Source organism: Sitodiplosis mosellana, unplaced genomic scaffold (genome assembly GCF_009176505.1).
Source record: "Sitodiplosis mosellana isolate CC-2019 unplaced genomic scaffold, AAFC_SMos_1.0 Smas_scaffold_1, whole genome shotgun sequence".
Classification (NCBI taxonomy): Eukaryota; Metazoa; Arthropoda; class Insecta; order Diptera; family Cecidomyiidae; genus Sitodiplosis; species Sitodiplosis mosellana.
The window spans coordinates 15,840,343-15,867,580 of NW_022595244.1; the positions used below are offsets into that span (position 1 = coordinate 15,840,343).

The 27,238-nt window shown below is 37.6% G+C and overlaps 3 protein-coding genes across 9 annotated transcripts in view; 2 read left to right on the top strand and 1 right to left on the bottom strand.

Moving 5' to 3' along the window:
- Positions 1-20,416, bottom strand: part of LOC129577527 (polyhomeotic-proximal chromatin protein) — a 31,265-nt gene extending 10,849 nt beyond the window's left edge. The window contains exons 1-2 of one of the 5 annotated variants that reach the window (XM_055464798.1): positions 20,294-20,416; positions 19,265-19,345 (exon numbers count right to left, since the gene is read on the bottom strand). Coding sequence is in view for 2 of the 5 variants with exons in the window: in XM_055464777.1 (XP_055320752.1) it covers positions 539-576 (38 nt within the window). In the remaining 3 variants the exon portion in view is untranslated. Of the gene's footprint in view, positions 1-538; positions 1,648-19,264; positions 19,465-20,293 lie in introns of those variants that run through there. The other 4 variants (XM_055464777.1, XM_055464787.1, XM_055464768.1 and 1 more) reach the window with 4 other exon arrangements.
- Positions 11,915-24,756, top strand: LOC129577538 (D-2-hydroxyglutarate dehydrogenase, mitochondrial-like). 2 transcript variants are annotated; one of them, XM_055464850.1, is made up of 5 exons: positions 11,915-12,048; positions 22,682-22,799; positions 22,890-23,598; positions 23,731-23,860; positions 23,994-24,756. In XM_055464850.1, exons 2-5 carry the CDS (start codon positions 22,707-22,709, stop codon positions 24,574-24,576), a joined length of 1,515 nt encoding a protein of 504 aa, XP_055320825.1. In that variant the 5' UTR covers positions 11,915-12,048; positions 22,682-22,706; the 3' UTR covers positions 24,577-24,756. The 2 variants fall into 2 exon arrangements, with proteins under 2 accessions (XP_055320825.1, XP_055320816.1); XM_055464841.1 differs by having other exon boundaries at positions 11,938-12,052.
- On the top strand, positions 11,918-27,007 carry LOC129577546 (D-2-hydroxyglutarate dehydrogenase, mitochondrial-like). Of its 2 annotated transcripts, none has more exons than XM_055464863.1 (5): positions 11,918-12,052; positions 25,107-25,221; positions 25,291-25,996; positions 26,062-26,191; positions 26,328-26,995. In XM_055464863.1, the coding sequence occupies exons 2-5, from the start codon at positions 25,123-25,125 to the stop codon at positions 26,902-26,904; spliced, it is 1,512 nt and encodes a 503-aa protein (XP_055320838.1). In that variant the 5' UTR covers positions 11,918-12,052; positions 25,107-25,122; the 3' UTR covers positions 26,905-26,995. The 2 variants fall into 2 exon arrangements, with proteins under 2 accessions (XP_055320838.1, XP_055320847.1); XM_055464872.1 differs by having other exon boundaries at positions 11,922-12,048; positions 26,328-27,007.
- Positions 27,008-27,238: the final 231 nt, after the last annotated feature.

Genomic DNA, 27,238 nt, shown 5'->3' on the forward strand with positions numbered 1-27,238 from the left:
TATGCTATGCGTTTTTTTTTCTTTCGCCCGTTCGAATGAAAGGAGAACAAAAATTGCGAAGAAGAAAAAAAAAACAGTCAACGATGAAAAAGAAATTGACAAGAATAAGACGAAGAAGAAAAAGATAGAAAGAGAGAGAGAAACACATTTCGCACTCTGGAAATGATTATTATGAATAATCAGCTTGATGTTTCCACATTTGCAGCTTCCTTGTACTTAGCTCAAGTCAATTTATAGGGATAATTGTGTCTTGAGTAATTGTACACGGCATACATTTAATGGAACCCCTTAAGTTGGATACATTTGCATTGGTCGGTATAACAAAAGCGAAATTCAAACAAAGCAATCTTTCTCGACAACTTAACTCAACTGAAAGGAGAAGAAGAAACCGAAGTAAACGAAAAACTGATGAAAATTATGAATCCAACTAAATTTATAAATCAATAACAAAACTTGAACTGACTTAAAGCAACAGAAAAAAAAACAGAGAAACTGATAATAAAAAGGAAGAAGAAAAAATAAACGAAATAAAATATACCTTTTTGTATAAAAACGACCATTTCTGCGTTGTTCCATATTAATAGGAAATTGAGTGGGTTTCAGTAAATAAAAAATTGTAAAATTCAGCTACATTCAAATGATCAATTACGGTGTTTCGATCGAATTGCTCGCAAACCATCATATTCTATGCATAAATCCAAAGTACAAATGAAATCTTCGCTGTTTTTCGTTATTCAGCTAGTTTTTTTTGTTGCAAAATTTCAAAACGCACTTTAAATATTTTCAACCGAAATGAAACAGCTGAGGAAAGTCGGTCGACGTAAAAAAAGGAATATCAAAAACTTGACGATAACAGAATACAACGGAAATGTTGATGAATTCAGTTAGTGACTCACTTTTCTTTGAATGTTTATGGCACTCGATTGAGTTTTATTTATGCGTGCAAATTTCACAAATAAAAAATCGTACGAAAATAGTCAAAGTTATTGAAAGCCTTGAAATTGGTTTATTGTTCACATTCACTGCACTTTTGCAGAAAAATATACATATCTCACTCTATTCAGATACAATGTATGTACAAAAAAGTAATCCGTTCACTGGTCCAAAAAGTTTTATTGTGACACTCCGTGTGTCTGCATATACAAATTCACAAATGGTTCAGTTACACTCTCCGAAGTGACACACAGAAAAAAAACGGCCAAAGGAAAAAAAAGAACACAGACGAAGATGAAAAGGAGTGAAAACTCAGATCGATGTGCTCACACGTCTTGCTACGATTGAATTCTGAACACAACTGAATCGGATACATATATTCATATACATTGGATTCGCACAAAAGCAGCAGCGGCGGCGACGGCATCAACAGCGGTTGTACTTAATCATATATGCTCTCCCGTATATACATGGGCATCGTATTAGTATGGGTGTGAAGGCATAAAAACGGCTTTTGAACACACAACCATATGCATAAACGGTCCCGAGAGACCGTGTGGTAAAAATGCAGTTTTTTTTTCATTACTCGCTTGAACACACAGAGATATACAATGAGTGTGTGTGTCTGTGTGAGTATGTGAAGCGGTATATGAGAGACGAGAACATGTTTCGTTAAACACGGTTCAGTAGATGGCAACAACAATGAGCCGTTTTCTCGAGAAAATATAGATTGTATGTGCACTTTAATAGGTTTATGTCGAAGGAGCACCTTCTTTCAGTTTGTATGTGCGCATGTACAACAATTGCCGCCTCAAACTCTTACCCATTAAAATGAACACACATACATAGACATCGTTAATCCCGTACACAAGGAGAATAAGGGCACAATGAACTTCGATCCCAAATGCGCGTATGTGTGTATATATGTGTAATATACGATTGACAACATGTTTTCTCATTTAAAATTCGAAGCCTGGATGTCGGTTTATGTTGCTTCTTTTACATTCGTAATTCCCCTGGCGAATGTATTAGTGTGAATGAACGCTTCGTTTGTGTGCTGTGGTGTTTTTTTTTATTATCCAGCCGTCAGCCGGTGGTAATGGTGGGATCGAAGCAAATGAAAAAGCATCAAATAACAAGCAACACAACGAAACGAACCGAAAAAAAAATATTGCCTTTATTACGAGGGAACATTAATTTCATGCTGACGAACGAAGCGATGTTACCATTGGAGCGAACGAATCGAGCACATACATGGAAAATGCTGTCATTGTGTGAGTCCATGCTCTCTCAATGGCCATCACTGTATGAGTGAAATGAATTCGATTTGGTTTTTTTCTTTCATTTGATGATTAAATGAAAAGGGAGCCGTTTTGATATTAGATTGGGCTTAGGTTTTATGATAGAAACTGGAATTAATGCCCGTTTCGTTGTTGTTGGTGCTGCTGGCTCACAATTTCCGATGTGACAAAAACATCTGGCGCAAACTCGCACACATTTTTATTACTTTTGACATGGACGTGTGTTGGTGCGAGACAGCAGCTCCTTATACATTGGGTAATCTTGAGCGGCACATCGATAGTTTTATCTTTGAGACATATCATTCGACGGGATTTTACATTCAAAGTGGCTGTCGAATTTCAGCCTTTTTTTCGTTGGATGGATACAGCAATCGAGCAAGTCATTGTAGTGAGTCGTATGCGTGCAAGCATGAATCGAGGGAGATGCGAGCCATGAATAAGAACAACATGAAAATGAAGTTGTAAAATGATGAGCGCTACGCTTTGGTCTTGGGTGTTTGTTCGTTTGTGTGGATAGATTGTGTGCAAGGAATGGGAATAAAGATGCCGCATTTTAATTGCACGTTGCAACACAAAATAAAATGAATGCAAAGCAAAGCAAAGCGGCCGATAATAATTCTATTTTCGTCTATTGCTCACTGGCCAAGCATCGATTATGCCCCCACCAATCTTATATACACTGGTGTGCATGCGGCTAACATAATCATTTATCCGCTGTCAACGCTTCAAATGCAATCTCTCATTTACATGTCAAACGATGATGACGGGCATATACAGTCGATTCGACCAACCAGTGAATTTATGTGCGCCAACTGGATTCATTTTAACATCATCTCGTGTCCTCCTTGAATTGGTACAAAAGTAACACAGCACATTTTGGTTGTATGCACGCGGTGTGCGCGCATTTGTGATAAAAGCGCGAGACACTTGATTTACGATGCTGACCCATTTGCTCTTTAAGTCGTAAAATGATTCAACAACATAAAATTGTTTCGCCTTTCGAGAGAGAGAGAGAGAGAGAGAGAGAGAGAGCGAGAGAGAGAGAGAGAGAGAGAGAAGGAGAGAATCGCTTGGCGATAGTTGAATTTTGTACCAGTGCATAAAGAATAAATTAACAAGATTTCACAGTCAAAAAGTGGGCACACATAAGAGAATGTTCGAAGTGCATGAAAATTTCAAGCATTTTAATTTATGCCATAGGATCGCGCATGCTGAAATATGAAAATAAAAAAATCGGTATACAAACCCAAATTGGGTATAGCACTGTCAGTCATGATATAAAGAAAATGAAATTACACATAGCACAACATAAGAGAGTGAACATCAAAGTAAGTCATAACATGAATATGTTGCTTATGAATTTATTTCTAATTAAAAATTTAACAACACTCAAGCAATAAGCAATATATGGTTGTTTGGTTGCTTTGGGTAAATGAATTGGATTGGTTCATTATTAATAATTCATTGGTAATATGACGGTGGAAATGAACCATATAGAAAGCATTACGATTTCACCAAGTGCGGCAGCAAGTATGTTACACTCATAACAATTATGAGTAAAACACAGTCATTTTCTGACTGCATGAAAATGAATGAATGAATGACAGAGAGAGAGAGAGAGAGAGAAAAAACGCGAAGTGGAAAAAAAGCGCTGCGTGTAACCGTATTGTAATTTAACAAAATGAAATATACCAATCGTAACACAAGAGTTGCGTGACAACCACAACTTAAAAATATACGACTGCAATTCGAATCCACACACCAACCGCCACAAAAGATCACACAGCGCACGTTCGCCCAACAGAAACAAAAGCCAGTAATAAAACAAAACAAAAAAATGAAGTGAAAAAAAAGCAAACATGAAAAGCAAATAACAACGCAGAGAAGAAAGAAGAGAAAAAAAAGAGAACGGTAAGCAGTAGAAACCTCAACAGATATGCGGCAAATAATATGAAATACGAATCGACGAACGCATTTAAATACCAAATCAAAATGTAGCGAATGAGTCGAGAAGGCGAAAACAAAACATAACTCTCAGCGTCGAATGTGATTTGGTTTGCATATTGCCATATCAAACGCACACACATACATCGCGCGCGCACCCGTCATATGAATAGCGAATAAAAAACAACGGGAACGAAATCGTGGGCAAAGTGCCACGACACGTCTCTAAAACAGTGAACAGAAAAAAAATGAACGAACGAACGAACATACAGCGTATGTTTGAGAGTGTATGTGGAGAATGAGAAGCAGAGAGAAGACAGCGACAACAATTTATTATTATTGCATTTATTTTCCGATTCTTGCCCGTGTGCTTTTCGTCGTTGTTGTTGTTTTCTTCTTCTTCTTCATTCATGTCTATCCCCCTTTTTCACGTCGCTGCTCCGCTTATCATCCTCACCCACAGTCATACACTGGTACTTCATTGATACTGTCTCGTTTGCTCTCTCTCTCTCGCACATACACGGCATAGATTTGCTGCGATAACAAGACCTACAGCGATTTGATTACCAATGCGAACGAAAAAACGGCATACACGATTGCTGTGTGACGATAAGGAGAGCAAATATGCGTTCGAGTGTGGCTGTGCTTGCGTGCGCAACCATTTGAATTATTTAATCATAATGCTATAGCACTGCTCGCATATAGTATGTTTTCTTCCTCTTCTTTTTCTTCTTCTCACTACTACCAGTTTCTTTTTTCACTTGAATTTCATATGGCTTAATGAGTTTGTGTCGTTGCTTTTTCTCGTTCTCTACTTCGCCCGTTCGCGCTCAAGCGAACAGTCGTATCAGTTTTATTGCCCGTTCACTTTAATGCTGATATATTGTATATGTTATTTTATGCTCTGTTTTGTGCTCTTCTTCGCCTCTCGGCTATCGTTTATCACCGTATTTTTTCGTCGTCGTTGGATGCAAAAAGCGCCTGCGCACATCCACAACGTTGCCACACTTCAATAAAGAAAACATCATCGACGTTCATTTGAACGACGAACGCAAATTGCCTACACACCGATTCGTTAGCTTCGGATATTCCGCACTTTTTTCTCTGTACTCCTCAATGCCACCGAGTTCGGGAGATGCGAAACAACCAAACAATGAAAGATTTCTGTTCACCGATAATAAAGTATGCGACCGAATTTCGGATTGCGGTTAATGCATTGAATTTATTCGGTTGAACCATCGACATTTTTAGTCACCATAATTTTCAGACTTTCGTTCGGATGATTTCGAAAATGAATGTTTTTTTGAAGCTATTTTTATTGCTTAAGACTTGTTTTTTTCTCGTTCTTGTTCAATTACCACATTTTTTTTTCTCAATAATTGCATCTTGGAATTTTACGGTGAAAATTCATAAGTAGGAATCATAAGTAACTCAATTCCATTTCAGAAATCCGTATAAAAACTCAACTAGAAAATCATTATAATCGCTTTTGTAAGCTTCTTACACAAGCAAGCTTCTTCTTCGAAAGCTGGATAATAATCGGATTTATGACGACGAAAAAATGGATATCATTTTGGCTTCAGATTCACCTATGGAAGAATGAGCGCTATAAATAATTTTCATCACGAATGAAATTCAAGTAGATCTTGAAGTACGTTGGAATCTTATTTTCTTCAGAACTCGTGTTTTGGTGAAATTTCCTTCGTTTTCCCACACAATAAACGAAGCATTTCAAAAGGTAAAATATTTTCAGATTGGCTCCAATCGTCTAACAATATGAATATCATTATCTTGACTTTAAGTCCGAAACAATCACTTTAAGTCAAGTATTTGTTTGCAATAACGGTGCAAAATATGTTGGCGTGTGGGATTAAAGCCACTTGACATAATCCGTAAAGATCGAATTCAGATCGAATTCAGATCTTCTCAAAAAAAAATTATCTGTTGAGAATTATTCGAATATCCATTTTATTATTTTTCTTATCAACCCACTGAAGCGTTTGCCATATCTCAATCCTCTAACGAAATGAAATGGAACTGAGAAAATTGTCAACAACATCGCTGCCACATCAAGTATCGTCAAAAAACCGATTGAACATTGAATAAACTCAAACTGATAATTAAATCAAGCCAGGAATTTAATTTGACAGCTATCAATCAAATCGCGCCTTTCTGTATCACATTTACTTCATTTTATTTCATTTGACGAATACAACTGCACTTGAAATAGCGTTGTGGTGTGATTCGTTCAATTGAGTGTATTAATCAAGCTTTCAACACGATGAGAATTCATAGCAGATAATTCCATTTACTACCACACATTCATTGTAATTCATACGATATGGGCCTTTAATTGTTCCGATAGATTACACTGTCGTGTCATTTCAAATATAAACATTATCTCATTATTGTCAGTGAACCGCCCACCGCTTTTACGTTTCGGCCAAAAAAGAGTGTACGAGCGAATTTGGTGGAAACCTCAAATGGGCATGGCCAACTACGAAGCGAGTAAACAAGCCAGCAAGCTAGCTAGCTAGCGAGTGAGTTGATTTTCCTTTTCGACAGTGGAGGGGATGTCAAGCAGTGAGAACATAACAACACGCCTCATTCTGTTGTTTCGCAGTCGTCGATATGTGTGGAACGCATTCAAAATGAACACGAACCAACAATGAACAGCTCATACGGTGCGTCGTTAGCGGCATCAACAGCAGCTGCAGCTAATGCTGCCACAGCACAACTGTATGCGACGCCAACTGCTTCAAAAGCACAAACGTTCACCGAATCAACAACATGCGCACACCAATACCAATGCCATGTCACATATAACCATCTCCCTCCCGTCCATTTTGTTTTTCTATTCGCGTCTCATGCATTTTCAGTCGACTACACATTCGAACAAAATGCCTATTTTCTCTGCTACTGAGCAGCTGAAAAATATTCGAACCAATCTTGGTCTTTCTGCATTATGTTCACGTATCGCGTCAACGTTTACTGCCAACGTTGAATAAATACTGCTTTCGACACAATAACTGCGACGCAGGGTTGGCCAAAGAAAATGGCTGTGTTTTATTTTCATTTCGTAAACAGATTTCAAAAACCAACCGTATTTCGAATGCTTTCGACATTTCGAAATGCAAAAATTTAAATTTTTTGCGCCATTCACGGAAATTGCACGCATTTCAATGGATTTTCATTGGATTTACGAATTTTAAATCCTATTTGAGTGTATTATTTGGATGATAAGAAAAAATGAATGGAATAAAAAGGCGAAAACATCGCTATCTCTCAGATTAATCTCATTTAATCCCACTCAATGGAATTGATCTCAGCTCGAAAATATTGAACAATTCAGCCAAATCGATGGATTGAAATGATTTCTCTGTGAAATTAAGAAGAATTTTGCGATTGACTGTAAATTTAAGCCGTATTCCAAGGTTTTTTAAGGGAAGACCAAAAATAGATACTCGTTGAACCGCATCCGTACGGTAATGTTACCGGTTCAAGTGGATATAATCCTCTCGACCAATTGGTTCTGTTTTCATTATTCACTTGGAAAATGGAATTCTTTTTGAGTTGTAGGTGAAAAACGATAATTGCTCACGTAAAGCAACTTTGGATTTCCGTTTTTTTTCACATTCTGATAAGAACTCTTATTTTATCAAAAGTAAGAATTTTTCGAACCATCGAACAGCCCACACGATTTCAGTTCATTAATGAGATTTATGTATACGCTCGAAATTGTTCAGCGTTCAATTTATAAATATGCTCTGTTCTTCGAAACTGAGTCAGTTCAATTGCCGCAACATAAACAAATATGAAAATTTCATAAAAACGAATGGAAACGCTGCACTGTAATTTTTTTTGAATTTGTTTACGTCATCAGATTTTAACATGATGTAAACTACAGAGATTGCTATTTGTTACATTCAACAATGAATCTCACATGTTTGAGAATAATAAGACTGGAACTTTGTTGGACGTGTGTTTATTTATTTTGGAATTATTGAATGAAGTGGAAACGTTGACATCATAGAGAGTTTTAAGGACATCATCTACTCGAGTAGGTCATAAAATATGATGTTTTATTGGGACAACACAGGCGTTTGGATTCATTGGGAATATAACCAGAATGAGGCAATGTAAGTGAGTATTGTCGATATTGCTACAGAGGCAACGAAGCAAATCTCTCATAAATTACGTAATACAATTTTTCTTCGAGGAATAAATAAATACGTCACCACTTGAAGTGTATGAACCAGTATGAAAGACATTGCATTGAATTCAGTTCAAATATGCCCAGAGAGAATGTTCTATTAATTAACTCTCATTTCAATAGTAATTGACACCATTCGCTTTATCGCCGCCAAATGGCCAAACGCGCGATTATTACAAATTGTGTCAATTTGTGTGCAACGGAACATGATTACAGAATGAGCGTTTAATTAAGGAGGTGAAACGAAATGGACGATAAGAATGTATTGAGAGAGAGAGAGAGAGCGCACGAGTCTATGATTCGCAATCAAAATGTGCATTCACAGAGAGAACACGATATGCGTCTGGAGCGAATGTTTCTCTTTCTTTTTTTTCTCTTCGTTTCGCAAGAGGCTAGTTTGCATTTTCTGTCCGTGTTTGTAGTCGGAGTTCATATTTCATACGTTGCTTTTTTTAAACTGGTTTCCATTTCGTATGCATTTTATTTCTGGGAATGTATTTTGCAACGACGTTCGGACGGTCATGGGTAAATACGGTGTGAGCTAGAGAATCGGTCTCCGGACAGCCGTTTCGTATTGTGCGTTACTTTGAACCGAAAATACTTATGCTTTGAAACGGTTTTATAGAGAATATAAATGGTTTGATGGTTAACCGAAATGGCGAAGAAAGAATTATGGATAGCATTTAATTGGACGAAATTTTTCGCATATGAATTTTCATTAGTGCTTCTAATGGATTCATTTGATTGTTTTTTTTATTGTTCTTTATCCATTCTTTTGCGCGTTGAACGAAGATTGGCAGTGCTGCAACTGATCCAATTCAATAAGATGCTGTTGCCTTTGAAGGTTTTGTACACTTACAACAACATTTTGTTTTCATACATAAAGCCTTCCGTTGATGTCTTAGCAAATGAATATGCATGAAATGCTCTTCGTCGATTGTGTGTATGGGCGTCGAATAAAATGGAATATAGTCGAGTTTGAGGGAAAAACTGATTAAATTTTGTTTGTACTGCGATTTAGGTATGATGTATTTGACGTTGAAAGAGGATTTATCCGCGTCACTGGAATTCCCAGACTTTGCACGGAATGTGGATTGTGCAAGAGAGGTATGGGTTTGGTTCGTTTCGTTTCGGTTCGGTTGTATGGAGCATAGCAGGAACTGGTTCAGTGCGATTGCTATTTGTTTGTTTACGGAGTATTTTTCGGTGCATTCGATATACCGAGTTTTCGTATATTGAGAGAAGTGTTGCATATAATAGAGAGAATTGTGTGTGCTTCTTTGGCAAATGTAAAGTTTGCGTGTTCTGTATATAAGTATAGAGCAGTTGTGTACAAGTTATAGAGACGTGAAGTGGAAGTACGGCTTGAATTCGGTTAAGATTTCGTACGTGCTCGTTTCGTACGATTTATGGGCCATACAGCAGCATGTTGACCAGGAGAATGGTTATACCTTTTGATTTTTTTTCTTTGGACACACAATTTTACCCATTTTGCTGGAGTTCTGAATGTTGCCAATTTTGATTCCATTTACATGGGAATTTTTTTCCTCATTATCATGGTCTTATAATCGATTTTCAAACATTTGTTCGAAGGAGAAAATTGAAATGAATATGAAGTGACTTCCAAACCCGAATAAGTATTTTAATGATGAAATCTGGACTGTTGTTGACTCTAATTAGCTGTTATTGGTTTTTCTTCGTTTCAAATTGTGTATTACAAAGTAGAATAAATTTTCATGGGATATCCCATCAGACGGTCTTATCGGTGAGTATCAAGACGGCACATATCTCGGTATCGCCGAATAAATTCGATATTCTAGCCGTGAATAATATGTTCATGATGCAGAGTCAGATCCAGAGTCACACGGTAGTTGTGAATAGCACTGCCAAATCAGTCTACAGTACACAGTGATGATGTTGGGAACAAAGACGACCAATACATATGACGCGATGAGCGCGTCGTCCATTTCGCTTGCACAGCGTTGTGTCGTCTCGCTTACGCACGTTGCGAGCGACGGTGAAGCGGTTGCTTATCGCCTTCGGCTACATACATGTTTCCGTCGATGCGAATGAGAGCGAACAAGATAGGATGATGATTATTGTGTACACACTGTATAGTGGTGCTGCACACGTATCGTTTGCAAGTATTTATAGAATTTGACTTCTTTTTTTTTTAAATACGAAATGGAAAAAAGGCAACGCGACTCAAATAAACACGATACATATATACAGCGATGAACGCATCACATTTTCTATATGCTTAGGTGACAGTGAATCGATACGTAGGTATTTTATTTTTGAAAGCGGATAAAAAATGCATTTAATGTAATTTTAAACAAATAATTTGGAAAGTGTGCTGTGGTGTTCACTACTCGTGAAATGCAGAAAAAAAAATAGTGCATTAGCCTGTGCGCAATCGTAGCAATACAATGGGTTCGAAAACAATGGATTGAAGCCCATTATGATGCAGTCGTTTGTACAATGTGTACGTGCTAGATGGATGCGGCGATATTTTACACAATTTTTTTTCTTCTCTTCGTTGCGTTCGACATTCCACTAGAACACTAATTATCGCATCGGTGCAAAATGTTCTAGTCGAACCGCGACACCAAATTAAGATTCAGATAACAACATTCGAAAGTTTTGCGTCTTTCCGCCTTTTTGGTCTTTCCGTCTTAATTAGAGATAAAAACCGCTTGCCGAAGAATATGCAAAGGAGACTGAAAATGCGAGCAATAAAATTTTATCGGAAGTTTAGTAAGAATGAAATCTCAACAATTTTACCAATATTCGGTTCATTAAGAAGTTTGAAAACAGTTAGTTGAAAAAGCAGTTGGAAATCTTCGATAGCAAATAAATCGCCCGAATAGGTTTCGTTTTCTGTTATCCATTTCGATATGTGTGTATGACTTGGTTTGGACGTTCCATTCGGAATATCAAATAGTCGTCTTCCAAATAAACGCGATTCATGTGAACATCGCGCGTTGTATCAAAATCGCGTCGATGGAAAGCAAAGCATACACCGAAAACACACGCATACACTGATACAAATACACACTCAGACAAATACACAGTCGCATCGGTGCGAAACACGAGCAACGGTTTGACGTGTGTATCGCATTCACACTGCTACATATATGTCTATAGGCAAATACATGCGCTCGTGTTTTCACCGACATGCACACACTATCACACGCAGAGAACGAACGTTGTTCGTATGATTAAACGTCAGAAAAAAATTCGTATTGTAGAAGAGTCGCCGACAAGCAATTTTCGTGTGTTATTTTCCACAACAAAGTTTAATCTTTCTTCTTTCTTCTATCATTTTCAAGCGATATCTCATTGTGCATCGTTTAATCAACGAATGTGTAAACAATCGCGTTTTAGCTAGTCAAATTTCGTTTGTTTGGAAATTTTTGGGTTTACCTCATTCAAAGTCGTATATTCCTACATCAGTTCAATTCATTTGATATTTGTAATCATCTGAAATAAGTTCACAGTGAAAAGTCGCTCGTTTGTGTGATTGAAATTCCGTTTGACTTGCATTTGAGTTTGTATGTGCGGTGAATTTCTGTGCATATAAATCAAGTTTTGGCGATTAGTTTGATCTGAATTCTACGTTTGCAAATAAAGCAGTCAACAAAGCTGTGGTACACCGTAAGTAAGTGTGTTTGTAGCTCTCGCTTACACTCTGTGCAATGCATCAAATATATTATTCGCTTTGTTTGTATGTGAGTGTGTATGTCGTGCGTATGTCAGCTGTTTGGCGTTGCTTTTTTCTCCTCTGTGTGTTTGGTTGCCTATTTCTATACTGAGTGCAGATTTTGAAGTGGATTGTGTCAATGTGCCTACGAAACTATCGCAATGAGCGTTTTTTTTCTCGGCAACACGGGAACAACGTTACGTTTTTCATGGGTTTGGCAATTTACGTCAACCAAATATGTATCACTTCATTCATAAAATAATCAAAACCATTTGAACTTAAACAAATCGAATGATCGCATTAAAATGACTAGTCATTTTGTATTAACCCTTTAATGTCCACTTCGTAGGGAAATGATGAAGTCACAGTTTTAAATGCGGTGTGAACTGAAATCAATCACACTCTTAAGATAATTAAATATAGAAAATTCATTGAAAATCGAGCGATAAGATAAAAATATTCTTTGGAAAAAAAAAATCACATTCATAAGCTTATCGAAAGTAATTCGGATGCTAAGAGGTTAATTGGCAGTTAATCTGTTATTCTTATCGAGAGTGATAAAATGAACGGGAAAAATAAATGTTCAAGAGACACTTTAAATTTATTGAATTTTTTTTAAAACATATATTGCTGTTGCAACGATTGAGTTGATATTTTACAGTATTCAAAATAATTCGGTTGACCTAAATGCGCTACTGAGATACACAGCTAATGTGTGCGCACATGTGTACAAGCGTGAAAACTGAACAAAAGTGAACATTTGTTGACAAACTAGTTCCGCATGTTTTTTTTTTTATCAAGGACTTGGATTGATCTTGTCATACGTTCCATGCTGAGCTGAGCTATTTACATGGAAATTGCCAAGTGCACATGGGTAAACGTTGCATTGAGCATTCGGATGGAAGTGGAGCACAAACCAGAAGAACAATGAAAGCCTGTGTACAAAGAAGAAGACAATTGGTCCGCAATTACACAAAGAGACAAGCGCTGCACAAAAAATGGGAGAAAATTACAACTTTTGACTTTAAAGGGATCTCCACACTCCACACAAAAAAAACTCGACGGGAAAAAAAAGAGATCCGAATTAACTTTAAATACAGTTCAGAAGAATACAAATCGATTAGCAGTGAAAAATAAAAGAAGAAGTGGAATGGGCAGAAGAAGAGAAAAAGAGATTGAGTGAGAGAGAAGAAAACGAAAGGTAAGGCTCATAGACGTGCGAAAATGAGTCAAAGCATCGAAGCAGGTATATGATATAACAATAAAGTGGCATTATCGAAATGCCCATAAAAACTTTTATTGGGTTTTCGAGGTGATACAAGGTAATCAGATTCGGTGTGAGTGCAAAGTAAAAAAAAAGGAAATTTCTCATGAAACCAGCCATGATTTTTCTTCGGTTTGATTGGGCTCGAGTTTTCGGATTGGGTAGTGAATAAAATCATCAAATTTATTTGTATGACTTATACGATCGGTTCATTCGTTTTTCATTCGCGTCGGAGAGATTGAAACAGGAGATATTCTTTTATCACTATCATCCATGAATGTGTGACACTCTCATCTCTCTTGCCGTAACGCTGCTATTGACAAACACGGCATTTGTATGCGTACGCCTTTTGTTTGTGTCGTGTGAGTTGTTCAGTGTGTTTTTTTTTTCTTCTCAACTTCTCGGCAACTCCGAATAACACAAATGACGGAGACAAGCACAGAGGTGAAGAAACACAAAGAGAAAACAACGAAGAAAGGTAAACACACAGCCAACGTTACGTTTCTATAGAAAAGCTCATATATTAAACCGAAATTACTAACCTAACCAATAATTATTATATGAGTGTATTATTGTCTCGTTGCTCTCATTGTTTGGTGCTTCGTTCGTTCGTATTGGTTTCTGATGATGAGCGCGCCAAATGAGCCGGGTATGTGTGCAAACGATACGACGTATGTGAGATTGAGATAGAGCGTGTATGTGCGGTATTGTTGCGGCTAATCATTTTATTATTATATAGTGGTGCTGGCACGTTATTATATTGAAAATCCAACATGCAGAGAGATCATAAACTGAATGAATTGATGATTATTGGCTGTAGCGACGACACCAATGCGGGAGAGGTTTTTTTTCTCTCTCTCTCTCTGATATTTTTATTTCTTGCTTTTTTTTATTTTCGTCGCCGTTACTTGACGAATTGAGCTGTGCGCTTGATAAATTGGCATTCACTGTGCGAGTTTTTTTTTAAATGTTTACCATTGTGAGGCGCGCAAAAGGAATCGCTTATTTACTTAATATGGTTAAGTTGTATGAAAACGGCCGCTCTCAATGCCAAATAATATGACAATCAAATCCATTGAATTGAAGCCGTGTGCCGGTTGTCGTCAAAGCGAATGAAATATTCTCGGCGCAGAAGCAGCACACAAATCGCTCCAAGTTATCGGTGCCACAGTCACAATAAAGTGGGAAAATGTACACATGTTTTTTTTTCGCATAACAATCGCACTTGATGCCGGCACTAGGACTAAATCACGTTCTGATGTAATTCCACATAATTTCTTGTTCCGCTCATTCTTTTCGTCTCTTTTTTTCTCTGCTGATCCAGTAAATCAAGCAATGAATTACGGTTTTTCAAGAAAGAAAAACGTCAGCCAGAATTCTGTCGCTTTTTATTTTTGTATCATGACGAATGCAACTGGTTTTTTTTTCGTAACTCCATTTCTAAATTGAATTTCAATTACGCTGAGGCGGTAATTTCGTTACACTTCGCCGTTAGATGATGATGACGAAAGAAAAAAAAACATTAACTTTCGTGCCTCTTTTCAAGTACGCGAAGAAAAAGGTCACCGATTTCATTCGTTTTTACGATTCCAAATTCAAATGAACTTTACGCTTGAACGAACCGGCGAACGCATAAAGTGCCGATACGCACTTTGTATCGAAATGCCGTCGGTTGTTTGTGAAATGTAGCCACACAAAATATCTCTGCTTTTGAGTGTATCGAATCAGAATAATTTTCAGGAATAAAGTAATTTTTGTTGTTGGACTTTTTCGGTTGTAGAAAAAATGGTACATAAAGGCTGTTGATTGAAATGGGATTTACGGCTCGCATTTCCATCGATAGAGCTGACAACAACGATTGACATCTTCATTTGAATTTTTAATAATTGGAATGAATGGGAAAGGCAAAAGAAAGAGAAGATTGATGGTGAGAGTGGAGAGAGCCAATAGAACACAATAATTGAAACACCATCCAAAGCCATAAATTATTTCGGAGTCATGAAGTCAGTCGACGTTGTGTGCGGACAACAATTAAGACAGTTCTCTGGCTTATAGAGATGCTTCACCACTACATACATACGTAATGCTGTTGTGTCCGTCAACACCGCAAGAGACCATTCTTGTCCTTTGCAACAGTCAGAATGAAAAATGAATGGAATAAATTCCATGTGAAATAATAATGAAACTAAACCTCGGTTGGAATATTTGAGGCGGACGTTTATACAGTGCGTTGTCACATGCAAGCGATAGGGCTTTAAACTCATGTGTAGCGTGTATATTGAGAGGATTGAGTCTCAAATCATCCTCGAAATTGAAGTTTCATTGGATTCCCGAAACGAAATCAATGTGATGCCGGCATGATAAGATCGGTTGTGCTTCGATTCGTATCACAAACGTGTGACGCTCCTTGCGCACAGTGCGACCAACAACAACAAAGGCAACAATGAAGGGGGAAACAAATATATCCAAACAAACCTAATTTGATGGTATGTTACGCACATAAACGACGAAGTAGCAGCCTGTGCCATACTGAACACTATGGCAACATAAAACTGTTATCAAGTGTGATTCTGCTACTTTCGCCGATGTAATGGTCTGGAGTAGCACGGCGATAAGAGAAAATTTCCTGCGGCACAAGGCCGCATAGAAAAACGCCCCGACCAACTGATGTGGTGCGAGTGTTGTTCATGTAACGAACGGAAAAGTTGCTGTACTTGCCGCTTAATTTAAATTTAAATTATGGTTTTCCGGAAAGGCGGAAAAACCAAAGAGTTTTTTTCGATTCGTTTTTTTTCTCTTTATCTATCAGTTTACTGTGGTGAGAACGGTGCTGACGCTCCGCGTTGACACCACTTCACTCGTTAGCACATTGAATGTCGTGTCAAAGGATTGAGGCGCGTGTTCAGGGAAGAAAAAGCGGTCGTCGAAAAGCAAACATAAGGATCAAAGCAAGCGTGGCTTTTAGCCAGTTTTTATTTATTTTCTCTGTTGCACGAACATCAAAATTCAATGAGATGAAATACATTTGTACGACAACGATCATAATTCAAATCGTATGTATCGTGGAGCTTGAGAGAATAAATTCGAGTCAAATGAATAAATTGTGGAAAAGTAGTGTTCGAGAAAAAGACGAGTAGGAGAAAAAGGCGAAAAAATGCTTGGCTCACAAAAACTCGTCGATTTGAAACCGAACGAAAGAAGAAGAACAAAAAAAACCGTCCACACCGAGCAGAGGAAAAACAAAACGAAAGAGAGCGAAAAAGAGGAAAAAAAGTAAATCGAAAAACACATCCAAGAATAAAGGCGACAGCAGCAACAACAACAACAACAACAACGTGATTCGGTTCTTTTTTCTTTCTCGCTCGTTTTCTTTTTGTTTAAAAACTCAACCGAGTGTTTCGAGCTGCCTTTCCTCTATGCCACTCTCTCTCTGTGTGTGTGTCGCTTTGTTTCACTCACAGTCGTGTTTCGTCTATCCTCGCTCTTTCTTCTTTACCCATCTCCGTGTGTTTGCTATGCGTCCGTCGATAATACTGTTTGGAATGCACGAAAGCATTCAACGTGTTTGCGATAGAACGATATTCGCTGCGCACCGGAACGAGACAGACGATAAGCGCTCGAACAATTTATTCCATGTATGAATTGAAACAAGACAAGAAAAGAATTATATCGAAAAACTGAAGGAACTGAGAGAAGAAAAAAAACTAAAGCGAATATGCGATATGTATACAAAGAGCAAACAACAACAACAACAACAGCAACAGCAGAAGCAGCAACAAAAAATAAACGCCGTGGAAAAAAGACCGAATGAATGAATGAACGAAAGAACGAACGAGAGTGCACGGCGCACACAGCGAAGCAGAAAAAAAAATAAAATAAGAAAACATAATAATAATATTTTAGTAAATATTCGAAGCAGCGCAAACGGTGCTGTGTATGCCAGCGAGAGCGTAGCAAAACTTTGAACGAATAAAAGAAAGCAGACACACATACAGTACACGCTTCATATATTGAACTCCCCTTCGGAGTGTTCGCCTCATGAAAATGCGTCAAATGAATTCAACCAACTCAGAAAAGACAAAAAAATAAGGGCCTGCAGTGTGTACAGCATATACACGGTGCTGCTGCTGCTGCTGCTGCTGCTGTGTCTATACAGAACTCTTGATGTACAACATGATGTATATGTACCGACATTGGTTCGATTCGGCTCTCTTCGAAATTGTATACTATCAAGCTAATGTTGCTGACGGTGCTATAGCTACAGCGGTTGCGATGCTTTTCGTGTAATATTACACAGAATATTGTTGTTGTTGTTGCCGCCGCTGAGTTGGATGGTATGTGCACGAATCGGGAAATTGTGTGTTTCTGGCACATACATTTTTTATGGTTTTGAGCATTTTCTATAAAACCATGTAAATGTAGAAGCACAGCCAAGCATAGAACATAGCCGCAGCGAATGAATATCGTCGGGCTTCGTAGCTATTCTATTCGTGGTGTGAGCATTAGATAGATAAGTCTTGTGTATTACATAAATTATGTTGAAATGCATTTGGTGCGTATCCTACAATCAACCAAACGGAATGACTTTTCGGCTTTGTTTCACACGTCGTACTAGAGTTTTAGCCTTTGGATTTTTTTTAACTCTTAAATTTTTGCACAAATGAAACATTTGCCCATCCTTAAATGGAATAATTCTTTGGATACAAAACTTTTCAATTTTCTTTTTCTGAATCGAGTGAAAATTTTCTTAAACCTAGTCCAATTTCATGTCATTGGATCAAATAGGAATTGTAATCACTTTAAAAAATATTTTTAATTGATAAAATTCCAATTGGACAACCTTTTTCCCTAAATATTAAAAAATCGACCCTAAGTTTCATAGGCTCCTAACCACAAAAACCCTAATTCAGTAGCTGATCTCATACTGCAACGAAACGCCTCTTCGAGTCTAGTACATTGGTTTTGAAAGCGTTTCGAAAAAAAAATAAAACGGTGAGTGTGAGTTTTCCCGTCTGTTGTTCTTCAACATTCGCTGTACGGTTGCTGGTTTCAGCAGACTTGGTTCGGTGTAGTTCTTCTCTCTCTCTCTCTCTCTCGCACTCTTCGTGCGGCTAATGCCATCCCATTCACTCTAATGACTTGGCATTTGAGCGGGATATGTATGTGTATAGTATGTACATAAGCGGGATTTCATTGAAAGTTAATTGTTATGTACAGTTGTTGTTAGAGTTTAATTTATACAATTTGAACCATTTTCAAATTGAACATGCGTTCATTCTGCTTCATCACACGGGCATAACAACGAAATAATAAAGAAAGAATAAAATGCTCATCACTATACATGATGCGAGTGCGCATGTGCTGGTTCCCTATGTACAGTGTCAATAGACATAGATTCGTACGCACAACAACGTTGGTTCGGTTCAGTACGAATGACAGTACGAAACGAGTGTGAGCGAGAACGGAAAAAAGATGGAAAAAAGCAGAACAATAGCAATTGACTATACATTCAACCCTATTAAGTTTATGTTATTAATATTATATACAAACACGAATCCAGCGATTGAAGCAACAAACTCAACGCATGTACATATCGTACATATAGATATGTATATAGCCGACGTATATGTACTAAATGACGATGTGAGGCTTTCGGAACGAATAAAATAGAGTGAGCGACGTGCGAATGGGAACAGCAAGAGAAGAAAGCAAAACAGAAGAAGAGGAGAAAGAGAAACAGAGAAAAGCATTTAAAGAAGATTGATCGTGCAGCCGATACTCGATGTTCAATTTAAGTTACATTAACCAAATCATGAGATCGAAGAGGTTTTCGTTGTAAGCTTTTTTTTTAATGTAAGGGTCGATAAATGAAAAAAAGTAAAAATTAAATTTTGGTTTTTACTCACCAAATTTCCATGAAATTTTCAGCCGTTTATTTTGATTTGTTTGTCCTCCACAAAATAAAATCGGAAACGTTCACAAATTCACTGGAAATAGAAGACACGATACTTTTTTGTTTAAGTCAATTTCATTCAGCAGCAAATGGAATAATATTTTGTTACGCAAAGTTTATGCTGTTGCTGCAACAACAAAAAAATACCAACTAACGAAAAAGTCTGTGTTTCATCTTCACAAGCAGTCGGTACATCGGTTGCGCGCTTATCGTCGTTTGTGTGCCGTTCGTTGTACGACTCAAAGAAAATCATATGAAAAAGAAAATCGAAACAATCCAATGCATACACAGACAGACACATACACATACAAATGCCGTGTATACGTACGAATCCCACTTGCACGCCCGACCGTGTATCGACACATAGCCACTCGCATCTGTGTGACCGTACACATTACCGCTTCGTGCCCGATCCAACCGTACATGGCAACGCATACACACAAACCGTGCGACGCACACTACGGTAGAGCCACTAGAAACCAATTCCCATTCTAATTATCTCTCTCGGCGCCCTTTCTATCCATCATACTCACGGACAAAACCCATACACACACACTCTCTCTCTCTCATACACAAATACACACACATACGATTCGAAAATGATCAATTGTGTCGTGCTTTCCAACAAAAGCAAGAAACTCGAAATTATAACAAAAAGAAGAGAGAAAAACGAGCGGTATGTGCATGAGAAATTAGCACGAAAAGTGATGGAACGACCGAAATTGAAATATATGTGCAAACGATGCAAAATTGAATAGGCGATCGAATGACAGCCAGATATCGTATTGAGAAGTAGTATATGAAATGGGCAGATGGAATGTTTCGGGCTGAACAAATTACGATTTTGTGAGATCAAAACGAGGCGAGGAGGGAATGTGTTGATGGATTTGCGGAATATAGTCTCAAATGATTATTTGAAAAGAATCGTAAAATCTAACCTAATTACTAAATGGAATATCAAATGGTATGCAAATTGACTTACATTTAATGATTGAAAATCGTCGAGAAAATTCGGATAAAATGCGTTTTCCTCTGTGCAGATTGTTGGCCGCCTTGGATGATACGAGTTCCACGTACGTTTTACTTTACCAACTACTTTATGACTGTTTTGTTGTTCAACATTTTGCTGTTGCTTCGTAAATTTTTCCCATACGAACGAACGATTCGGGTTTTACTTGTGTTGGGTTCGTTGTGTGCGCATACCCCAGCTTTTGTACAATTGGATGAAATCAATCATCCAATCCGAGGCGTTTATTCCTTTTTTCTCTCTGCAGCCCGTAGCAAAAGCAACAACACACACATCACACACAGCATTGAAATCCGCTTTTGTTTCATACATACTCTGTGTCTCGTACGCACGCATTTGCCAAACAAAAGGTGCGAAGAAAACACACAACACGAGAAGCAGCTACAGTCGGACAGACAGACATATTCGTGCGATGGACTCGGTCCGTGTGTCTGTGTGGGTATGCGCGAGTGTATGCGTGAGCGATTGTGTTTTAAAACGGGGGAATTCAACATATAGATTGTGCGTTGCTGGTGTATTTGTTCAGAGAGATACTTGAATGACTTGCATGACGTGGATGTATGTGAGTGTGCCATCGAATGAATAGAGTGTGAAGCGTGATGTCGAACAAAAAGTAGCAGTTCATGTTCATAGCGTGTACACATTCAGATTGGAGTGGGGCGGAACACAACATACGCTATACTTTTGGCGATATATATATATGCCTCGACAACGGTTCATACTATACAGCTATCGAATACACGGCTTGTATCAATAACACAATGGCTGTATGTTTTGGTGCAGATGTGTCGCTTGGGTAGGGAGCGTATTTTATGTTCATAGCTGTGTGCCTGTGTGCGTAGGTTATTTTGAACATCAAAAGATATTACGAATACAAATTCAGTTGGACTTTTCTACAAAATGCTCGCAAACAGAAATTTAATGTATTCTCCCTTCTTTGCACACCAACCGTGTGCCACAAGCAGTCGCATGAAATAGAAAATGAAACGAGATTGTTTCTTTTCGTCTCTCTGCCTTTTGCCGACTTCGTGTGTCGAATTATGTGAATCGAATTGGGTATGTTTTGCTGGTATTGCACAATGTTGGAAAACGAAGCCACTGCCGATGTGTGTGTGTACTTCGCGTAACCGAACACGAAATATTTATGTTCATATTTTTTTCGTTTTTTTTTCGCGTCGTCGTTAAAAAAAAACAACACATTTTTGTAAGCCACAAAAAAACGACTTACACATACTCACGCCAAATGATTCGATCAGCGCTTAATGAAGATTAACGTTTATGCATTCACAATGTTTTTTTTTCTTCAAACTATTGACATTTTTTCTGCTCAAAACCAATATTTTCATTTTTTTTAAATGTATTTTTTTATACGATTACTGAAAAATTTCGCTTTGCATTTTTTTTTTCCACTCGCTATTCGACGCATGTGTTTGAATTTGCCCACTAACGCAGGTAAGTCACACACTGTCGATTTCGCACAGCTATGCCGATTGTGCCTTTTTACGCTTCTTTCGTTAATTTTCATCATTGTTGTTCGATATTTGTTTTCGTCAATTCTCTCTTGCGCTCGTTCGTTTTATTGAGGCTGCCGCAACTTATTTTCTTCCTCTCTTCATTGCCAGCATGTCGTTTTGAATGAATCTTTTTGAACCGACTCTTTGCCTTCTTTTGTGTACAAAATTAAAAATGGATGTTTTATTGCCAGACAGCCATTTGCTATAAAAGAGATTTCGACTACAATTCAGACAAAATGAACGGAGACCAACGATGCTAAAATCTTCCATTCAGTCACCTACACACGAACATTTAAAGTACGTGTCAACTTTTGAACGATTCCAGATGTGAGAACACAAAAAATATGTAACATATGTATACGGAATGTGTGAATTGAATTTTGTTTGCTTTCTGCCAATTTTGGGTTACACACTTTATGACAGAATTTGGTTTAGAATGAGCAAAACGTTGAAGATAGCGTTTTAATTACATAAATTTAGAAAATATTCTTTGCATATACGCTCAAGATTTGAAATGAATATCAGAAATTTGACGACATTAAACAAAGGCGTTTGCAGATAGTTCGACATTTTCAGTTATAGCGACTTTATTGTAACTAAAATGTTGTTTTTAAGCCATGAAAATGTTCTCCTTTTGATTTCTTCAAATTGATTATCATCATATCTAACCCTGACTATAAATCGTTTTTTAAATAATTTGGACATTTTCCCCCCTTTTTCAAGTCTGTGCTTATTCAAAATCGGTTTATTATCGTTTCCGTCCAGTCATTTTCCAACCAATCGCATGAGCTTCAAGAATACTTCATCGAAGATTGCTTTTAAATTTCAGATAAAATTAGCGAAACGGTTGTAAAATGTATCGTCCATTAGCAAATATCTGGAAATTCAACTTCAACTCACTAAAAAGATGTTATCAATCATCGAAGGCTCTACCCGATTTAACGAAAGTAATTTGATTTGGTCTTCCAAAAAAAATCCATTGAAATTGATTCGTGAATTCTTTTCTCAACAAAAACCAATCTCCAAACTGAATTTAGGACAGATATGCGGTGAAACGAGGTGATTATGCCACTATCGATGATAATGATATCAAGCACTTTGAATCAATTGTATCATCATCACGGTGCATCACCGACACAAGTGACATTGAACCATACAACGTTGATTTTCTTGGTGCGGTGCGCGGTTACAGTCAAGTATTACTCAAACCGAAAACCACCGAAGAAGTGTCTGCAATATTGAAGTATTGCAATTCGCGAAAGCTTGCAGTGGCTTCACAAGGCGGAAATACTGGTTTGGTTGGTGGATCGGTACCCGTTTTCGATGAAGTCATTCTCTCGATGCAACTTATGAATAAAATTGAACATGTTGATGAAACCGCCGGTATTTTGGTTTGTCAATCGGGATGTATTCTTGAGAAACTAGAAGAGCATGTATCGAACTGTGGTCTTAGTATGCCAATTGATTTGGGAGCGAAAGGTACTTGTCATATCGGAGGAAATGTTTCAACAAATGCCGGTGGATTGCGACTAATCAGGTACGGAAATTTGCACGGAAATGTTTTGGGAGTTGAAGCGGTAAAAGCAGACGGCACGATTTTGGATCTGATGTCGAATTTCAAGAAAGACAACACAGGATATCACTTGAAACATTTGTTCATTGGATCGGAAGGAACGCTTGGTGTCATCACGAAACTGGCTATCGCCTGTCCAACCGCATCAAAAGCCGTTAATGTTGCTTTCTTGGGTTAGTTAACGCTTTTATCCATTCACATTCATCATTCGAAAAAACCACCGAATGAACCGGGATTTTTTTTTCTATCCTTGAAAAAGAACGCGAAAAATAATAGTTTTTCTCAATTTTCCCGTAAATTATCAGGATTGGAAAGCTATGATGCACTACTGAAAACATTTTTGGCGGCAAAACGTGATCTGGGTGAAATATTGTCGGCATGTGAATTAATTGACAAGCTATCACTAGAAGCGGTTCTTCAACAGTACAAATTAAAGTAATTTCTATTCAAATGATTGTTTTTCATAGTTTTTAAGCACTCATTGGTTGTCTTTTGATGAACAAAAGTTTACGGTATGCCAACCTTTCCATGATTCATATTTACTATTTTTCTCAAACCCATTTTTCAGTTCGCCTCTTTCCGAGTATCCGTTTTACTTGCTTCTCGAAACATCTGGCAGTAACATGGAGCATGATGAGGAAAAAATAAGCCATTTCCTTGAATCGGCAATGGAACGCGGTGACATACTGGATGGAACGGTTACCAATGAAACGAGCAAAGTAGCACGCATTTGGCAACTGCGCGAAACTATTTCTACCGCACTGGTCAAAGAGGGATATGTGTTCAAATACGATGTATCGTTGCCATTGTCACATTTCTACGATATTGTGCCCGTGATGCGTGAGAGAGTCGGTGATTTAGCGTATCGTGTGTGCGGATATGGTCATGTCGGCGATTCAAATTTGCATTTAAACGTTTCGTGTGCAGAATTTAATCAGGAAATTTACAAACGAGTCGAACCATTCGTTTACGAATACACATCGAAATTGCGCGGTAGTGTCAGTGCTGAACATGGGATTGGTTTCCTGAAAACGAACTACTTGAAATACTCCAAACAACCCGAAGCATTGAATTTGATGAAAGAAATGAAAGCAGTAATGGATCCAAATGGAATTTTGAATCCGTACAAAGTGCTGCCGAGGCAGAACTAAACATTCCAGAAATGTTAATTGATGATTAATCAAATACTAACTTTGAACATGTATAAATTATTTGACAATCATATATTGACATTAAGTTTGTAAAAAGACGAAAGTTGTTAATCTTTAAAATGAATGAAATCTGTAAATATTTGGATTAAAAGGGGAAGAAGCAATACTTGAACAAACAAACGTCTTTTCTTTATAAATTTACATTCTCTTAACGAAAACAAGCTCGCGTTTACTATTATTATTTCTATTTGTTTGAAATTGTAGTGATTTTTATTCTTATTATCTTCTGAATGTTCCTTTATTCCTGCTTTCTCCTTTACTAATTTTAACTCTCTAATTTCGTTGCTTTAATCGAATAATTTCAATTGGGATTATTTTTTTTGCATTTTTATTTTCAAACTGTGTTTGCATTTTTTTTCTTTTTGTTCAATATCTCAAAGAAACTTTCTTTTGTTCTATTAATTTTTTTCATTTCAATTTTCATTAGTTCATTATACAAATTGGTTGCGTACTTTTTCCACACTTTGCAGGTAAACTAATTAAAAAATGCTGCGACAAATCACAATTTTGAAGCAAATTGGCAGAATGAGTTTTGCTCCATTGGCTTGCAATCACGCTACAAGAATAGTGCCAGATTTAACAAAAGTAATTCTCTTTTCTATCTTCTACTTGATTCCATCTATTGATTTTGATTTTGAAATAACCATTCCAAAGGACAGATATTCGGTCAAGCGTGGAGACTATGGCACACTTACAAATGACGATATCAAGTACTTCGAATCGATTTTATCCGATCGTTGCATCACCGACAAACACGACATCGAAGCGCATAACATTGATTTTTACTACTGTTATCGCGGCAGCAGTCAATTGTTGCTGAAACCAAGGACCACCGAAGAAGTTTCGGTAATTTTGAAGCATTGCAATGCAAGAAAATTGGCCGTTTGCCCACAAGGTGGAAATACTGGCTTGGTAGCTGGTACAACGCCAATTTTTGATGAAATAATTCTATCGATGCAGCTTATGAATAAGGTCGAACACGTCGATGAAACGTCGGGTATTCTGGTGTGCCAATCGGGCTGTGTATTGGAGAAACTTGAAGAGCGTGTATTACGGCATAATCTCGTTATACCAATTGATTTAGGGGCGAAAGGAAGTTGCCATATCGGTGGAAATGTTTCCACCAATGCCGGTGGATTGCGGCTATTAAGATATGGAAATTTGCACGGAAATGTATTGGGAATTGAAGCGGTTAAGGCAGATGGAACGATTTTGGATCTAATGTCGAACTTCAAGAAGGACAACACAGGATATCACTTGAAACATTTGTTCATTGGATCGGAAGGAACGCTTGGTGTGGTTACGAAATTAGCCATCGCCTGTCCAACCGCATCGAAAGCGGTAAATGTAGCTTTTCTTGGTGAGTTTTTTTCATGAAATATTTTTCGCGTGGCCTTACACTTAAAGTTTCCAATCGAAAATTAGGCTTGAACAGTTTTGAAGATGTTCTAAAAACATTCACTGCGGCCAAACGGGATTTGGGTGAAATTTTGTCGGCGTGCGAAATGATGGACCATCAATCGCTTCGTATTTGCGTTGATCACTATAAACTGAAGTAAGATTTTGCATATTTGACAATTTTGCGATACTAATTGAGATTGAATTTTCATTGTCGGATTGAATTCAGAGGATTTTACCTCAATTGGCATTCGTTCATTACTTGTTGCTTTCAAATTTGATTCTTTCCTCAGATCACCAGTGGGTGAGTATCCATTTTACTTGCTTCTCGAAACATCGGGCAGCAATATAAAGCACGATGAAGAAAAAATGAGCAATTTCCTGGAATCATCGTTGTCACGAGGTGATATTCAAGATGGTACAGTAACCAGTGATCCGAGCAAAGTAGCACACATCTGGTCGATTCGTGAACTCCTTCCAACTGCTAAAATCAATGAAAAGTACTTTTTCAAGTACGACATTTCAGTGCCGATTTCACGCTTCTATGAGATTGTGGAGGTGATGAGAGAGCGTCTCGGTTACTTAGTCTATGATGTTCAAGGTTTTGGTCACATGGGTGATTCGAATCTACATATAAATGTCCTTTGCGATGAATATAGTGAAGAGATTGAGAAGCGCATTGAACCATTCATTTACGAATATGCGGCCAAATTGAAGGGAAGCATCAGCGCCGAACACGGAATCGGATTCCAAAAGCGTGAATATTTGAAAACATTCAAACAGCCCGAAGCATTGCATTTGATGAAAGAACTCAAGTTGGTGATGGATCCAAACCGAATTTTGAATCCGTACAAAGTCTTGTGTGATTAGGTAAGGTTTTGTGTTTGGAGGGATTTTTTTTCTTCATTTTTTCCCCAAAATTTTAGCTTTTAAAATAATGGTTTTTTTTTTCTACAAATTTTTTGCAATAAAATTATAAAGAATAAAAATTAAAAAGAAAAACATTTTAATTTTGTTTCAATTCCGCCACATTTCCTGATTTTCAGCAAAGTTTAAGGCCAATCCGAAACGTGTTCAAGTTACATAAGAGGTAAGAAATTGATATCGTCTCAATGATAAAGACCCGATTCGAAGTGCATATTTTCCACGTCGCCTTGCTTTCGATAGTAATATGTCTAGTTACTGTTTTAGCAATGACGTTCAA